The 18,880-nt window shown below is 44.3% G+C and overlaps 1 protein-coding gene across 10 annotated transcripts in view; it reads left to right on the top strand.

Annotated features, from left to right (window-relative positions):
* The window catches only part of LPP (LIM domain containing preferred translocation partner in lipoma), a 387,509-nt gene that overhangs the window by 353,280 nt on the left and 15,349 nt on the right, over positions 1-18,880 (top strand). For all 10 annotated transcript variants that reach the window (XM_083848027.1, XM_083848031.1, XM_083848023.1 and 7 more), the window contains 2 exons: positions 14,143-14,321; positions 17,079-17,199. In XM_083848027.1, coding sequence (XP_083704153.1) covers positions 14,143-14,321; positions 17,079-17,199 — 300 coding nt within the window. The remainder of the gene's footprint in view (positions 1-14,142; positions 14,322-17,078; positions 17,200-18,880) is intronic.

The following is an 18,880-nucleotide window of genomic DNA, read 5'->3' as shown; positions in this document are numbered from 1 at the left end:
ATTTAACAGTATGACCGGTTACTACTGGTACAAAAGACTGGTAAGTGATAAGTCTTCATCTCTTGATGGTTTTAGACTAGGCCTGAACGCTGTCATGGAATCCTGACTTAGTTCAACAGCTCTCGATGAATTTGTGCTAGAGCTGGGGTGATGGCTCTGGTCTGTGATGTGCAGGAGGTCCCGTGAGATGACTAATGGATCTTTTGTCAAGAAGCTCAGCTTGCTGATGTTAAACCTGTAAAGCACTACAAGTCTGAAGTGGATCGGTTGCCAGGGATTCTGCACAGAAAAAATGCTGTGATGGTGCCAAGGACCTCACAAACTGTGGAGCTGGTGTAGAAAGGGTGGTGCCTTGATTTCTTTTTGTCATCTTCCCAGAGGAGAACAGAGAGCCCAGGCATGGTTGGAAGATGAGAAGCGTGCACATCGTATGCTGGCATGGTCCCTATGTCCTGTGCAGGGTGCTAGCTAACACGTTCCTCCTGTTAGACCTCTGCCATGGCAGGTCCAGATGTCATTAAATCCAGCCGATACCACTGAATGATGATGATTTATGGCTGCTGGGGATTTGTCTGCCTTTGTTCAAGGAGCAGAAGAAAGGCACTTATGGAGATGGTGCTTGGAGTGGTCAGCCACCTCGGTCAGAAGAGGTAAAGGCTGATGTATCCAAAAATTGGCCTTCTTTCTGGCCATCTTGTGGTTTGTCTTGTCTGTGAGAGACTATGGGCTGCTTTGTTTTTCTGTTTTTCTAAGATGCTGAACATACCCCAACTCAAGCTGCAGGCATAGAATGTCTTTAAGAAAAGACAGCTCAAATTAACTACCCTAAAATGTAGAACACCCCATCCCTGAGGACACTGCTGCGTGTGACTGTGAGCGATTAGCAGTTAAAAGGAAGTCTGTACCCAAAGTGAATTACTTCACACATCAGGCCTTGAAAAGATCAGCTCTACACCCAGCTGTAAGGCTAGGGATGCCAGAGAAACAGTGGAGTTTAAAGTTCGTAGAAGCAGAAGAACTGAATTGGAAAGACAGGTCTTTGGTATCCAGGCAGTATTTTCTCACCGGCAGATCTCAAAGCATTTTCCAAAGCTTGGTAAGAACAAGGATATGTAGGGTCAGATGAACCCTGGAGTGAGTGCAAGGTTTTCAGTCACGCATTCCAGATCTCAGCTCAAATATTTTTGTGTTGGGTTTCTTTCAGAAAAGTACAGAGAGACCCTGGAGCCAGAAATACTGTATAAAAGACACAGGATAATTAGCAGCCTCCTGGAAACATGTGCAACTTTAATAAAACTTAAACTCCAATTCCTTCCCACAGGTGGAGTCCAGCAGTACTGTAGGCAGTATGTACAATTAATCTATTTTTATTCCTCTTCGTCTAAAAATGTGAGCGTTAAAACATATGTAGGTAAAGCAAATGGAAAGCATAAACCTGACTGCATGCCATGCTCATCTGAACTTGTTGCATTAGCTCTGTGAAATGCCTGGATCGCTCCTGAGCAGCGTACTCAAGTGAAGACTTTGCTAAGAGAAACATCTTCACCTACAAACTGGGCTTCTTAAAAAGCCCTGTGACTTCGCAGCTCGAGAAGATATTGACTTTCCCTGCCAACCACAAAGGGGAATAAATGACTCCGGGAGGGCTCAAGTAATTATACGAAGTGCCTGGATCAACTTTTCCGTGGGGATCCTGTAGCTACTGGTCTGATGGCTTAATAATGTGCTTCTGAAATGGCTGCTTTCCATTGCTGTTTCTCTCTGGGGCCAGATTTCCAGCAAGACTCCTTAGCTGCCCTTGCAGAACTGGCAGGAGGATGCTCGCTGGACTCGCATTGCATATGAAGGAGCCAACATTAACTTTTCCATAGGAAAGCTTACAGGTAGGGCAGAGCTGGGCTATGCTGCCCTAGTAGCAAACCCGGAAAAAAGAGGATGACTCAGAAAGTCCTAGGTCACTTCCTAGCTCCCCACCCTTCACCACTGCTTCCTGTCCCTCTGTCCTTTTCCCTCATCTCTTTGGAAGCTGGTGTAGCAGTACGGGAGGGCAGGAGGGATCGTTTTGCACAGTAGGGTAGTATGGTGCCAGCAACAAAATGCTTTTTTTCCATTAGGAGACCACCGGTGCTCATCTATGTGTGTAGCTGGCTTGGTCAGGCATATGAGCCACGTGTTGCTACCAGGATGTCTCGCACCTTTGCACCTGGACCTGATCCATATTTAGTGTGTGGTGAAGGATGGCCTTTCCTTCTGTTCCTAGGAGAGCCATTAAATCAGCAGCTATGGAAAGATATGAACCATACCAGTTTTACTTTGCATGAGCTGCTTGGCAGAAGGCAAGGGTTAGATTAGTTTGGGTGTTCAGATGTTCTTGATGGGGAAAAGACAATTTCTGGAATTCAGAAAGGAAAGTTGGAAGTAACTTGATTTAGGATGGAAATGAGCAATTCAGCAGTTAATAAGAAACAACCACTGGTGCAGGTGACTGTGAAAGATCTCAGACGTTTTAAAATACTATGTGAAGCACCAGAGCACTTTTTTTTTCCCACAACTGTGGAAAATAAAATCCCCAGAACAGAATGGAAAAGTTACAGAACAGTCATCCTGGAATAATGTCATTTTTCCTCTATATTCCATAGGCACTGTGATTTTAGCACAAGCCCATGTGCCAGGAGGACGCTATCGACTGGAGAATGGGCACGTTATATAATATCTATTATACATTCAACATGTTTATATAAATGCACATTCCTTATGTAACTGTGTCACTAGGAGAACAGTGAGGCTGGACAAGTTGGTTTCTTCTTCCATTGCTGCTTTGCTTTGCTTGTTGATTCTCAAGCGTTGTCACAGGACCGTGGCATTTGTTACTGCTTTGTGTGCCCAAGTTAATCTCTTCTTCTTTTCAAACGCTCCATTCACCTTTGGGGTTTACTGTATTTTCTCGACTGTTGTTTCTTTTTTTAATGTAATACTTGGCTGAAAGCCTTTGGTGTTGCTTTCACAAACTAAGGAGTAATCTGGTTAATGTATATTAGGAGCTGACACTTAGCTGACTAGTACAATGTTCAGTGCCTGTGCTTTTCAACTTTAAATAAAACACAGGGCAGCCTCCTCAAGTGATGTAAAAGACCGGGTAAAGAAATGCCAACTGTCAGCTTGATTTTCAGTCTGTTCTGCTCTGACATAAACCTTCCTGACAGCTCAGACCAGTGTCCTTCATATTCCAAATTAATCCAGAATTTCTTGTGGTGATGAAAGGGAAAGAAATGACTTAGAGCGAACATCCTTGACTAACCTTGCTGACACCAGAGAATTACCACCTACTCAGATACGTCCATCTGCTCTCGACAGCAAATCACAGAGCCTGTTTTTATTTGCATTCTGATGGTTTTGCCATTCAGAATTTGTCCAAGTATCCATATTGTCTGTCCAAAATAAGAAAACTTTTCACAAGGAGCTTTAATTTTTCCAGTTCAAGAGTAACAGAACAGTACCAAGATGTTAGCTAAACTAGATAGGCAATCGCATTGCGAGGAAGCTTTTGCCCACCAGTCCCACCCCTGTATTTGAATGGAAGAGTAGCCCAAAGCTTCCGAGTCATTTCTCACACATCAATCCAAGGATGGCACAGAGGATCTGGTCTATAGCACAGGTATCGGTTTGTAGGGTTAGAAGAAATTATGTACCATCCTTTTTCTCCTAACCCTATGTCATTGTCTGTCAGTGAAGTCCATAGCAGTAGAGTTCTGGCAGAATTGCCCCCAGAGGTTGGCTGGAGTTGCAGAGGGGCTGATGTCTACATCTCCACATCTTTCTCTGGCTGAGAATATCTTGTAGTGGAGGAAGGAAGGTGATGGATGGATGCTTATGGTGGAGTATCAGTCTCCAGCTAGAAAGCAGGTTGATTTTCATTTTTCTCACATCTTACTGTAGACTTCTTTGGGTAATTCTCATGTGCTCCATCTCTTGTCTGGATTCTCCTTATATAGCTGTCTCCATTTTCCTCTTTGTATCCCTTTCTCCTCTGTCACTCTCGTCTCAGCAGGCAGCTGGAACTTTCTTCTCCAGACCAGGAACTGAAGCAAACATCCAGGTCACCTGAATGAAAAGAACTAGGGATGTCATTACATCTAAAAATAATCCCAGTACCTGCTAGGGGATATATTTGACCCTGGACTTACTCAGCAGCCTGCATTTAATTCTAATTAGAGCCTGACTTTAGACAGAAGAATGGGTGTCGCTCCAGGGGATAACTCGATTCAAGCCTCTGAAGAAATCCTGGCCAAAAAAAAAAAATAAAAATGACCTGCCCCCTTTTACCATGGTGGGGAAAGAGAGTAGACACAACTCTTGCCTTATGTTGACTCTCTAAATTCTTCTTGCTGTTATCCTCGACAGTGGCCAGTGCTTGTTGCCAGTCATCCCTGCCCAATGTTCTTCCAAAGTCTTTAAAATATGTTTCACTCAAGAGAGTTTATTCAAGAAAAAAAAAAATTTCTCTCAATTTGGAAGGATCTCTGAGCACCTACAGAGGTTTCAGCCCTCGTGTTCAAGGCACAGATAAGTTTCCTAGTGCCCTAAAGGCTCTAACATGTTCTCCTCACATCAGGGACTTAAATGCATTTGGCAGCTCTTGAAGAACACTTCAGAGATTTGGAAGAATCATATTTTCACTGTCAGTCCAGGTAGCAGCAGCATCCAAGTGCATTGAGAGTTTTGTTGAGTTTTTTTCCAAGCTTTATATTGGATTACGTTATCTATTAAAAGCAGCTATTTTTATGCTGAACTGATGCCATGACCTGTATTTCACAACTTGTATGTATACACTGAAAAAATTCTCTTGCACTCAAAAGGTGCTTCAGTGGCAGCTCTATGAAATTTTGTGGAAAAAAAAAAACCTCTTCTTGCTGGTTTTGGTTGTATTGGTCTGGCGACTTGCTGACTTCTTGGTACTTCTAGGTGTCAACTTCGGCATTCAAACCGGTGACATTACTTCTGTCAGAGCATCACAGGCCTCCCAATATCACTGAACCCACTCTGCAGATAATGTGAGGCACAGAGATGGAAAATAATAAAATGAAACTGAGTCACTGCTGAGCCCAAGGACAGATGCCAGGCATCCTTAGTCCCTAGTGCTCTTTCCCTGCCGCTAGAAAACATGACTGTCCCTTGTGACTTAGGTGAGAGGAATACGAGCTTTGCATTCTCTTTGAGTAATTTAGGTGGAAAGCAGAGATGTTAAACTGATATTCAGCTGAAATATTGAACCTTTGGTAGCTATTAGAAGCAGCTTAGACATGCCCTTATCTGTGCCTTGAAATAGGAAGGGGAAAATGGATTGTGTGCCTCTCCTTGTGGCTTAAAGAGGTGAGGTTTTTATTCTTGAAGAGTGGAGGGGGAAGGATTCTGCCTTTTTTTCCTTCTAACTTCTAGAAATATCCAGGCTCTTAAGCAGTTCCCCCATCTTTTCCATTGTTTTTTCCATGAAATCTCTCCTGGAGAACATGGGAGTTATAAAATGCCAGCTTTAAATAGGTGGTGGTTAAAAGGCTACTGGTGTTCAATCCGTAACAAAAAATAGGAAAGCTCATCTTTTGCTGGGTGCTGCCTTATTGACAGAAACAGTTTCAACTAAAATTTTATTTCCATGCTAATCGAGATTCAGTTTTCTTGATAGTTTTTGTCACAAGTTCTTGCATTGCTCAGTCCTTCAGGAAAAGCATGGCAGGCGAGAATTCATTTCTAATGTAAGAAGACCAAGAAAGAGGAGGGTGAGGGGAACTATAAATAACCACCGAAATGTCACAGAGTCAGTCATTTTTTCCTCCGCAAGTCAGCTTTAGCAGTTAAGGTCAAGATAACATTTCCATGTCAATGGTCAGTTACATCAAAATTCTAAAACAGGAAGATTGAATGGAATTTTGGATTTTTTTCTTGTATTCCACCCAGATCTGACCAATTTATAGCCTCTTCAGTCTGCCAACTATGAGTTCCAGTGTTATTTTGGTTAAGCGCTTTGCCAGAGTGGCAAGCTTGGATTGGAGCATCAGGTTTATTAAAGGCTATGAAATGAAATTCGCTACCAAAAAGAAAATAAAAAAAAAGCCCACTTCTTGCTGATAGTAACTTCTTTGTTTTTCCTTTGATGCGGTTCAATTGGACTTGGATTTTGGCCTAACGATTTGCTACACAATTTTGTTTTGTTTTCACAAAGTTCTAATCAGTTTAAACTGCAAGCGGTTTAAAATGCCTCTCTAACAGCTTCCTCAGCGTTGCTAATTAAGCTTTAAATCTCTGTGTTGTCCACAATTGTATCTAAACAAGGAGCAGAGTGTAGCTGCTCCCTGTTTGCCACATCTCCCAGCTGCGTGTAATTCTGCTGCCTGCGCGGAAAGCAATCACGATGGGACAGATCCTTCAGGCCTTATTTAGGCAAAACTCCCAGGGTGGCATATGAGGTCAGGCACATCGTGTTTTGAGGGAAGAGACGGATTTGATGGTGAGAACATGTAAGGCAAGCAAGGCAACATCTGTAGTGCAAGGACTGGAAGCGCTTGGGTGTAGGGAACAGCTTTGCTTTGTCCCCTAGAGCACTTTGTACGGTGCAGCCCAGTGTTGTGACTGGGTTGTAGGTGCTGTCACCCGACGTGTTGTTAATCATAGGTAAAAGCCCAGGCTATCAAGATGTGCAATGTGTTCTTCCCACCCATGAGGAGCAAAGCTAATGGCATATCATCATTTTATTTCACAGTGGAGTGAAGCTCAGTAGCTTTAGAAAGAATCCCGACAAATCCTTGAGCCAGCTGAAGACGGTCGCTCTGCAGTCAGCACAGCCGGCAGGTGATTCATCCCTAGGTAGTGACCCCGGGGTCTGAAGCGATGCTAATCTTCCAAGGCATGGCCGCAGCTGCCATCGGGGTCCAGGGATTTTGGTGGCAGCTCTGTGCCAGGTCTCCTGAGCCACCGAAGCCTGGAGCAAGCTGTTTACCTCCGGTGTTCTGGGAGGGATTGTGAGGGATTTCCTTCAAATCAGAAATCTTGGAAAATCAGCGTCTCACTCCAGGCGTTGTGTTATGCAGCAGGTTGGAACGAGGGCTGGAGGGCTTGTCGTGAGCTTGGGATCTCCTCGGATTGAAGAAATCTGAGGTGAGTGATCCGATAAGACAAGTCAGGGTCCTCTTTGGTGCTCTGCTGGTGTTGCTGTGCTTTACTGATGCTCGTCTCTCAGTGCTCCGAAAGCCCGGTGGGATGCTTGCTGCTCCAGCTGCAGTCCTGGCACAACACGACCGACTTCACACGGTTACACTGGGGTTTGTACCTGTGGTCAGCAGTGCTAACAGAAAGCATGAGCAGCGCTTACCAGCGTACAGGATGCACTGGTTTGTTGTTGTGTGTTTTTTTTTGTGAGGAATGTGCAGCTCCTCTTTTTTCCATGTCAAGATGTGAGAAGGAAAATTACTGAAGGAACAGGAGCTGATTACCAAGCTGTATAACAAAGTTCCTCTACACAGCACTTGAAAGCATCCTTAACAATTACTTGATTTACTGTAGAATTGTGTGATTACAATTATTGTTGTTGAAAAAAAATTCTTACACTAGGAGGATAAAAAAATAAAAAGTTGTGTGAGTTAGAGAGCATTTCCTCAAGATTTAAATATTTTACTCTTGCAAATTGCAGCAGCCACACTGGAGCACAGCAACACCTATTCCCCCATCCTGCACCTCCCAAAGTCAGACCTTGGTGACTTTTGAGGTGCATGCAATCATTAAAGATAAGCTGAAATTGTGGCTGTTAAATATCTCGTTTCCATCAAGTAACAATTTGGGCACACAGACCGCTTCACAAGTGTTTATCAAACGTAGCAGCATCGTGTTTCTCACAGGGTTATGCAACTCCTACAGCCATTGAATTCACAGGCAAACTGAGGCAGAGAGCATAGAGGAGTCTTGTCTCTGTCAGTTACATGGTAGAAGAAGCAGAAGTAAAATCAGGCATTTCACCTTCCAGCCCAAAAATTTACAGTACGAGTCCCTCATTTGTTACATTTCTAAGCGCTGCCATGTTAAAGTGACAAAGACCCCAGTGTTGTCAGAGTGAGGAATGCACAGAAGATGAGTAGCTTCGAGTGCCAGAGAGCAGTTAAGTAACTTCCAACATGAGGCAGCTTGTGGATTTTTAGCTGGAAGGAGTCAGTGTGATTGTGGTCGGACGCTGAGCCTAATGCAGAGCAGATCGTTTAACCCTGGTGTTCCAGCATGGGTCTCAACTTGTTGGTGCTGGAGATGGCCGTGGGTCTTCTATAAAACAGGGCTGAGCAAGAGAGACATCACCCTGTTCCTCATTTTAATTACGTTCACTGTTAAAATCTACGTCTAGTTAGCATGGGCAGCCTGTGAGCCTGCCAGATCCAGCAGCTGCCTTCTCTAGGTCTCCTCTCCACCCTTGGGCATGCTCAGATGATAGTAAAGCAATCCCTTAACCTCTGTTTGGTAAGATAGCTGTCTTAGGGAAGAGCAAATAGAGCTCCTTCCTGTCGCTGTAGAGCCTATTTTCATACCTGATAATCTTCCATGAAGCTCTTCTTGAACCCTGCTCCATTTTAATCACGGCCTTGGTGTTACCGCACATTTGTGGACTCGATTGCCTGTTGTTGTCATTTTTACTACTAACGCAAGCCATAAAAATACATTAGTCTGTCTCTAATAGTTACAGGGCAAGGGGAAGGGACTCTCACAATGTATGCTGGGAGGACTCTGGGCCAGATTCACCTCCAGCTGCTCAGAGTCCAAAAACACAAAGCTGTATTGGGTTGATCCTAACAAGAAAAGCAGATTCCAGCTGAGGGGAAACATGCTAGCCATGGTATTGCTACTGTGCTGGGAAAGCCACTGAAAACTGAGCCGAATGGAAGAACTGTTTGAAAGCCACTGAAAACAGCAACCTCCAGGGCCTGAGCCTGTTGCGCTCAGCTGTGTGCTCAGCACAGACCCACATCACACTGGTAGCATTGCAGGGCTGCCAAGGTAATTTATCCCAGCATCTTTTCTCCCCTCTCCCAAGAAAACAAACTCTACCACCTAAAGAGCACCCTCACTGCTTACCACTGTGGCTGAATTTGGGACTTTATCCAGATTATTTCTGGCTGTCGGGGTCATGCCTCTTCCCCCCCCCATACGCACTGGCACAGCTATGGCAATGTGACCTGAGTGTCAGGCATCCAGCTGAGATCTGCCTACAGCACCTACCCCTCTGAGAGCAGCACGAAGGGCAGGAGAGTGTCACCCACTGCTAATAATGCGTCCAGTTGGTAAGGTAAGCAGGAAAAGTTAACCCACATGTGCCCAGATTTTCTCTTCAGAGGACAGAATTTCATGCTGATCATCAGTGAATTAAATGCAAATGCCAAGATTTACCCATCTATGGAGAAAGATGGTAAATCATCACTGGGGATGGCTGAGGACTTTGGGAAGGGAACTGGGGTCTTGGTCTTCAATGTTCCTTTTCTACAAAAAAAAAAAAAGTTTTGAAAGTGTTGAAATTACACCTTGACACTTAACCCCTCCACCAATGTCTGCTTTATATTTAACTTCTAATCCAACTATATATTTGCAGACCAAAACCCTAAATGAAACCATTTGAAATCATTTGAAGTGCAGCGTTTCAATTGACCTGATCTAATATGGGGTTTATAAATTCACCAGACTTTTTGAGATTAAAGTGCTCTGTCTTCACTTAAGTATGGAAATATTTTCAAGCCTCAAAAATCATCCCACAATGGGGAAAATGTCTCCTGCTCCGCTCTCCTCACAGTCTGAGGAAATGAAGGACAGAGTCACAAGATTTAAAGCAATTCACTTACCACACTTTACTAAGTTACAGTTCAACTACAGTAGTTGACCGTGTGCCTGTTTTTAGCACAACAGTCACTTTTGGTTCCCGCAGCTAATACCATCTCCTCTGCAGTCACTCCAAAAATGTTTCTTCTCCAGTGCTCACAAAATGAGTTCATGTCCCTACGCATGAATTGCCAATATAATTTATTCCAGCAACTTCCCTCCCCTTTCCCAGCAAAACAAGCTATACCATCGTCGTGTCCTAGTGCATGAGCTCTCCTCTGTCTGCCACGCGGAGTGCAGGAGAGGTTACGTTCATTAGCATTCCAGATGAGTTGCCAGTGCATACGAAGCAGTGACTAATCTCGGTGGCTTTTCTTCTGCATTCACTGCTAGGTCATTGTGGGAGGTTCCGTGCGCTGCACCATATTGTGAATTCTTGCTGTCACCCAAACTTCGGTTCTGGGGGGTTTTAATCTAGAGCAGGGAAGCAGGATGTGCTGCAGCCCACAGGCTGCTTGGCTGTCACTTCAGCTCTGCTCCTGAAGCTGTCTGCCAGCTTTCCATCTGGGACGTTCAGTTTTCAGGAGGGGTTTCAACCGCTTCCAGTCTTTAATAGCTCTCGCACCCCAGAAGTGTTCCCTAGCAGCTTGGATTTTCATTTTGTTTCCCACGTTTAATCCCACCATCTGCAGAGCAGCTCCCTTTGGCTTTCTGTGTCTCTGTAGGGCCAAGTGTTGCTCCGGGGAGGTACTGAATGACTCCCCCCACTACTTACTTTCCAGTAGGTATTCCCACTTTGTTACTGGTTGGGCTGCGTTTCTTTAAGTCTCTGAGCTTTTACCTACAAGCTACTAATTGATATCCTGCTCGCTTCACCTGTTCGTTGCCTGCATCTTAGTGCGTGTTCTCTTGGGGTTATTTCGCTTTTCAGATGCATTAGGTTGCATTATTCTCCCTAGCTGAGCTGTTTCTTCCTTGCCACAGATGAGCAGTTCTGCTCACAAGAGGCCTGGACCCAGACTCAATGTTTAATGCGGGGCCAACCTCCCATGTAGAAATGGATTATGACACTTGTTCCTTCCCTGTCCTTTTTAGCACCCCCCCAAATCAGATTTGGAGACACAAGTGTCTCCAATAAAGACGGTCACTCTCTGCTTTTTAGCCAAAAATATGAGAAAATGGTGGTAAACTTGCCCTTCAGCCCTTCCTGGGTAGTGGGCTGTATTCTTGTGATATGAATTCAACCACAACACCTAGGTCTGATGTTTCCTGGCTGGTTCTTCTCTTTGCCTTACTTTGATGCTCTGTGTAGTTCATCAGGTGCACCCTGGGGTTAGCAGTGGCAGCTCAGGAGAAAAAGTAAATAAAAAAAAACAGCACCATTATTTTATTTTTTCTTCCTCTTGCTTGGCCTTCTGAAGGCCTAAAAGCTCCAAGAAGTGCTAGGAGAGTCAGCTGAACTATAAAAGAGCAAAATCAAGAAGCCGAACTTGAAAACCTACAGCGCTGCTATTCCCATAATGTGCAGAAATACCTTTGTGCAGGTTGTTAGCTGCTGGGGCAGCATTTAGGCATGTGGGATAACCTGATTAGAGAATCAAAGAAAACCCTGTTAGCTCCACAGGCCAAATCCTGCCTTACAGCAACCCGATGTCAAATGGGCGTGAATCAAGGAAGCTTTCCCTTTGGCATCTTGTGGTAACACCTTGAAGAGAAGGGTTCGAGCCAGGGTTCTAGCAGGGAAAAGGCTTAAGCAAATATACTCCCAGACACGGAGTGAGCTGTAGTCTGAAACTAATGACTTTGTTTTTCCTCGCTGGTACAGACTTGGAAGGATGAAAAGAATAAATTTCTCAGGTCTGATTTTCGGATTGTATAGGTTTAATCAGCAGTTGGTTAATTTAAAATGCTTGTCGTGTTTGGCTGTGAGAATGTCAAACAGTGTGACTGAGCTGAGATTTGGGAGCAGAAGACTTGTTTCTGAAGGCATAATCCAGAAACGTGGTTACCTGCCGTCCTGGTCACTGCAAAACTCCTACCACAGCCAGCACAGCATGAGATGTCAGACAAGATGATTGCAATTATCCCCTTGAAGTCTTAACTCTCTCTGAAATGTGTGAGTAGGAGCTGTATTAGGTCTGTAGTGAGAGCAGTTCCAGGCAACACTGTTTGGTGTTAAATCCCTTTGTGGGACGGGTTGCAGCTACTGGTTTGTGCTCTTTTCACAGCACCATATAGATTGTGCTCACTTTTGCTGTCTGGAGACCAGGCAAACTGCTTAGCAGAGCAGCTCCTGGATACATCGGTAAGCCATGGAACTCCAGGTTGCGGGTGCTCAGTGTTTATCAGAGTTCAGAAAGCCATCAGGAAACTCCATGGGAGGACCATCCACTCAAGGCTATTGAGCACAGAGAAGTTGAGCTCTGGCTTAGGAAGTCCTTAAGCCAGAAATCACTGGAGGCTGGGAGCACATCCTCAGCAATTACTGTGTTTGTCCTGATTTCATTTGCCCTTGGCCTCTGTTGCTGGCAACCGTTGGAAACGAGGCAAGCAGTGACTTAGTGAGGCAAATGCTCCGTACCTGTACGTATTCAGAAGTTGTCATAGATGCCTTACGAGTGGCACAATCTTCCCTCAGCATCTGCAGATACACAGCATTCCTTCCTTGGCAGTACAGAGAGCAGCAGGGATGTGGACTGAGATGATGTGATCTGCTTATGCAAAGCGAAATGGTAATTCTGCCAGGTTATTCCTCCAAGGAGAAAATTATTGACCTTGCTTTTTCTGGCATACCAGCTACTGTTATAATGATGATGATGGTGACAGTAACCAGACAGAAAGGCCAGCAATAATTCTTTCCTGCCCATTATTACAAAGCATAAAGCAAAATCCAGTCTGAAACCAAGGCTAGTCTGGCTGTGCTCTCTTTACAAATGTGTTAGACAGTTCTCAAACGGGTTGAAATTCAGGACTTTTCGTATCAGGCTTTCCAAAAACAATCCTTTTGATCTTCTGATACGAACCTGTGTGTTTATATGTTTGTATCGCACTGGTGATTTGCAGCCTAGAGATAATGTCCAACAGCGTATGTGTGAGTGCAGAAGTAACCTCTCTGAGTTCCTGGGTGATTCATCTCCTGACAATACGTCTTGGCTGCACATGTAAGGACTGGATCTTACCCCTGAGAATATTGGCTCAGAGAAGCAATAACAGTGCGGTCAGTCAAAGCACTATTTTCCCTGGGAATTTTGTTGCATGAGGAAGCAGAACTTCAGCCTTCCTGTGTTTGTCAACGTGAGCTGCCTTTCAGCAGCTTTTTATATTTCTGTGCCATTATTTTTTTTCCTTTCCTTTTTTTTTTACTCTCCTCATTTCTGTGTATTTCAGTCATAATCAGTATTGTAATCATAGGTGTTCTGTCTCATCCAGGATTCAAACATTGATTGGTAACATCATTTGAAATCTCTAGGGTTCATCAAGCAAGACTACTGAGTGAAATTTGCTTTCCTAAAGTCCAGTGAAATGACCCAGGGCATTGCCATAGATTTACTGGTAGCATCTATGTGTGTTGCACCCTCAAGTCATGGCACGTGCCTTTTGGGTGCTCGGTTTGAAATAGTAAATTGCCCATTGGTGGCAGAGGGGCTGGAGTGCCTCCTGGGCAACTGTTTGAAGCGCAGTTGTGTCGGTCTTTCTCTAACTGACTGTAGGGCTGAGTGAGAGATGAAATGGGATGAATCACTCAATGCAGCCCACTTGAAAGGTGTTTTTTTGGCTCTAGTGCTTCAGGAGCAGGCCGGTACATCAAACTTGTGAGGCAAAAGAGCATGGCTTTGGAGCGGGCATTTCAGAGTCATCTCAGACACGGGGGGATAGAGATAAGTGATCACGAGGTCATCCTGAACTGTCTTTGTGGTGCTTTTGTTGTGGACACTGTTTTGTTTTCTCCCCAGACTCATCACTAGTTTCCCTCCTGGGAGAAGAAGATTAAGATTTACAAACAAGGCAGATAAAGGTTCTTTATGGGACGTGTATTTGCAGAACAGTTAAGGCGTCTCTGTACAGCCCCAGGAGTGTGAGTTTCAGCTTTGCACTGCACATCATGGAGGTTGTCTCTGATAACTCAGCTGCAAAAGGTCATCCAGGTTGGGCAGTATGGAGGCAAAGCATCCAGGAGCACGGGCTGCATAACTCTCATGTGTTCTTGGCTATAGAAGCTGCAGTGTCTCGGATACACCCACCTGATGGTAAATGTCTTGCTGAGATGACGCTCACGTCTGGTTGTGTATGTTTGGTTTGCAGAACACACTGGAGCAATGCAGTGTCTGTGCGAAGCCCATCATGGAAAGGATTCTCCGAGCCACTGGGAAGGCCTACCATCCCCACTGCTTCACCTGTGTGATGTGCCATCGCAGCCTGGATGGGATCCCCTTCACTGTGGATGCCGGTGGGAACATCCACTGCATCGAGGATTTCCATAAGTACGTCCCAAGCTGCTCTCGGTGGCTTTGCTTGTCTTTCTCTTTTGTTCTTAAAAATCCTCCCTTTCTTTTTGCTGAGTGTCCAAAAAGCTCTGGACCCTCTGCCGCTTACTCTGAAGACTCTTAAGAAGTCATCAGAGCTTTGCTTCAATCAGGCATGCTTTGACAGGCAAGATTAATTGATTAGCAGCTGCTGATGCTTGATCTTGCTTAGATCTGAATTTATGAATATCCCCTGTGTTCGTCTGTTTTAAATGCTTTGCACTCACCCTGCAGCACGTGCACATTTCCCTTCCCTGGCTGTACCTGCACTTCCACATCAATGTCTCTCCCCTTTGTCTACCAAGCAATTAAGAGAGGTCCTGTGCAGTTGGACTCTGCAGGTATTTGCTTACCAGCTAGAGGGATCTAGGTGTCCACAGGATGCTCACAGTTCTTCTTGTTTCTGGTTGCTAATTAGATTTTAAAGCTGCTAAAAATACAGCCCTGGTAATAATTTATAGTGAAACCGCTATTTAAAGTAAGTTGAAAGGTATAGTTGCAAATAGCTTCTGTCATTGCCATGCTACCACCCCCATCATCACAGCTAATCTAAGGAAGACAGGTAGATATAATCAGAGCACAAATGTTTCCCCTGTATGGAAAAGACAGACACATTACACCCCTCAATTATAAGAGGAAATCAATACTGACAAATGTGAGTTTACATCTCAACCATTTATCTCTTAATTTCTAAGGGGGTAGACTTAATTAGAGCCTCGTGACATCGGTGCGTGGGCCTGAAAGCTCAAAGAAGCAGACTGACTTGACAGAAAGGGAAGCAGCCACGATCAACTCGCATGTTAAAATCCCACATGAGGATGTTCCCTGGAGCTCAGATAGGTCGGGTTAATTGACAGGTGCTGAAGTGGCTGTGTGCTGGTTTGCTTTTCTGTGTCAGAAGACGAGTAAGATAAAAATTGGTCCTGAGCAGAGGCCCAACACGGGGCTAAAGCACCAGTTATGCTCATGAAAGGTTTTCCTCCAAAGCAGGTATGATTTGGAGGCTGCTCCTTCTTCAAGTCCTTGGAGGCCTTGAGGTTCACATGCCTTCTGGAGAAAGGATGGGAGCAAGAGCTGATGTCCATCTTCAAGTCTTTTGGCAGTGAACAGATCTGGACCTCAGGGCTCTGAGAGTGGAAAATGGGATGTTATCACTCCAAGCAAAGGACATAAAATCATTGAACAAAAGGTTGAGGGAAAGATAATGGGGAGTAGCAGGAGACTTAGTGGGACATTCAGAAGGTCTTTGGCCCGGCTGCCATGCATTCAGCAGGACTTTGGCCAGCCCCTTTTTAATTGATCAGCAATGATGTTCTGGTCTGGAGGTCAAGCATTCTACATCTTGTATATTGTTTTGATAATAAAATGGTACTTGATGCTCATGCCATCACTTAGGTACCCCCTGAGCTTGGAGCCCCCAGGAGCACATCCACTTCCCTTGAAATCTGCAAGAGTCACTTCTGGGCCCCTGAAGTTAATATTTGGCTCATAATGAATTACCCGCAGTGGCCTGGACAGCGAAATGTTGAAGTATTTTTAAGCACTGCATTTGAGCTAAATGGCACAAGGAAGCGCCTGCATGAAGCAGCATATAATTAACTGCGATTACAGCTCCGGTCATATCCTGATCCATTTAAGTTATTTTTCAGAGTGCTCACTATCGCCACTGTTTAATTCATTTTTCTGTTAGATCGCAGCTACACAGACATCTTTCATCTGCTGCCAGTGAAATTAATATTTTTCTTTATTCCTAGTACAGATAGATTTTTTTATTTTTTTTTTTAAGCTAGTTAATTCTGGGGTGGTTCATGTGACAGGCTGGGTGGCAAAGTCAATCTTTCCTAGATATTTCAGAGGAGAAGGGTCTTTGATCTCCTTGTGTTCTGATGTTTGCTATAAGCATTACCCTCTGTCACTCCATAGCCCATGACCCCGTCTCTCATTAAATGGCAGCAGATTCTGTAGGTGTAAGTTTCTTTTTTCTGAGCAGAGAATTTGAAGCCAGAGAATTGGTACCAATATGTTTTGAACCAAAACAGCAAGTAATGATTCACCACAGGCTAAATGTTCCCATGCACGCCCACCTGCCTGGGAGCAGAGATCAACCCTTGTCATGGGCAGATGGGGGAGCAAAACCAGAACATACGTGAAGTAACCAGAAGTTCATGCAGTGGACAATATAAGGTGGGAAAATAAAAGGCCTGTTTTGCCTGTATTACCAAAGGCCTGTTTCACCAATCACCTGTTTTTAATATTTGATTTTTATTTTTTCCAAGAGATGCTTTTGGAGCAGATCCTGCTCATCTTTCTAACCTTAGGAACTGGATGAACTTTCTTAGAGTTAGGCTGAGGGTTGAGCCTAAGGGTTGTGGCAGTGCATAGGTGTCACGGTCATGGGTGACTCAACAGGTACTTCAGTTGTTAATTAGGGCAGGTAAAATACGCTTTGCTGACTGTCAGGTGTTCTTTAAGACCTTTCCTAATAGTCTGCAAGATGCTCTTTAATACTCTGCAAGCCTGAAATTGCATTGTAAGACTAAAGTGCTCCTTCCTGCCTTCTTTCCAAGGAGGCAGCTGTGCAAAGCCGCAAAATGTGATGTGTGCACGTGCGTATGCCATTTATACACAGGCACATATTTCTGCCTAGCTGGTGCAGTTAGCAAAAACTTTTGCTCTGAGCTTGAGAATGACTGGGGCCGTCTCTTCTTTCTTCAGGAAATTTGCACCAAGATGTTCAGTGTGTAAGGAGCCCATTATGCCGGCCCCAGGACAAGAGGAGACTGTCCGCATTGTCGCCTTGGATCGTGACTTCCATGTCCAGTGCTACCGGTGTGAGGTTAGTATTCTAATCACATGAAGGAGAGAAAGCAAAGGCTGGTATAATTTCATCGCTGCCTCATGCTATAAACACGACAGGCATACCCTATTGTAACACTGGCTCTACAATCAAATTACTTCATTGACTCCAGCATGCAAGGAATTTTTCCTCATTTATATCAGCGCAAATGAGAAGAAAATCAGGTCCCTTATTCATAACAGGTTCATTAGGAGAGCAAGAGAATGTGACTCAGTTAATTAGAGCTTAATATTTGAGAGCATCATAAATTATAGCTTGGACACAAACGTTGCTCATGTTTATGTTCTTAAAATGAAAGCTAATGTGTGTTAGAATTTGAGCAAGATTGTACAGGAAACTCAACATATGGCTCTGGGTTGAAGAATTTTAATGGACACATAAACATGATCATTCTTGTTCAGTGCAATGCTTTTTGTGCTACTTTCCTGTTAAGTTTCATTACACACTTCATATAATTTTGATGGTAAGAATCTGAAGACAGAAGAAAAATCACCTTAAAGCAATTAACATGTGAGAACAGCTGTGTTAGAGAACCTTCAAGAATTCCTCAATGCAAGTGTTACTTGCTGGATAATATATCAGCCAGATGGCAGGGTAAGAAAATGAGACCGAACGTATTTCTTATCGCAGTTGCAGGTTTTAATATCCAAGTGGAAAGAAGGATGGACTCTGGCTTAAAGATCTTGGCTAAGACTGGAGGCATCTGGTTCACTTCTCAGTCTGACACTGGCATCCAGGGTTCAGCCCATTACTTAAGCCTAGTTTTCATAAGGCATTGGGGCATTCGTACACTAAATTTTGCAGAGTCTAATTCATCATACAGCATTTCTTCATGCTGGCTGTTGAGATACCTAGGCTTCATACATGAATGTCAGGAGTAGGTGCAGTGGATAGCTGAGGACAGACACATGGCTCAGTGAAGTCCAACATAGGTCCCAAAACAGTACATTATTAGCTTGGAGCATCATCTCATGGGCAACTGAACTGCTGCGGGCTTGACCTGAAGTATTCGTGTGGATTTGCTGTTCCAGAGATTGCTGCGCTATGATCTCTGCATAATGCAGGTCCTCCCACAGGCACCGCATGGCGGTAAGACAACAAAGATGAGAGCTAGACTCCCACATCAGTGAGGTACAGAAGCCTTTTGCAATCTCTGAAAATCCTTGTGTGTTTTGGCCTTCACCTCCACGTGCCTCAACTATTTCAAGTGGAGCAATAGTTACATTCCTTTTTCTACCACTTGCTTGCCAGGTGTATTTACAAAGACAGATTTATCATGAAGAAGCATGGCCTCTAAGCAAACTGTAATCCTCTCGCTGCAGCTCCATCAGTAGTCCTTGCCCAAATGATTGCCTGATCACACACACCGTGAGGAGCAATGAGGAGTCTTCCTAGCAGCTATACTTAAGTCAGCCTGAAAATATATAGATAGAGTTCTCTGGGACAGTGCTTGGGCCTTTTTTTGGGGTTTCCACTGTTCCTGTCTCAGCGAAATCCTCCTCTCAGGCACACCCTTTTGCACCAACAGCAATACAAACACAGGTGGCAGTTCTGGTCATGGGAGACAGGCAGGGAGTTTGCTTAGCTGTCACCCTGGAAAGGATGCTGTAGCTTTGTGGCATTAACTCTTCCAAAGGAGATTACCTGTAGTCAGATATTA

Source organism: Anser anser (assembly GCF_964211835.1).
Source record: "Anser anser genome assembly, chromosome: 9".
Lineage (NCBI taxonomy): Eukaryota > Metazoa > Chordata > Aves > Anseriformes > Anatidae > Anser > Anser anser.
Note: the sequence above shows the minus strand (reverse complement) of the source record. Positions and strands in the feature narration are given on the sequence as shown.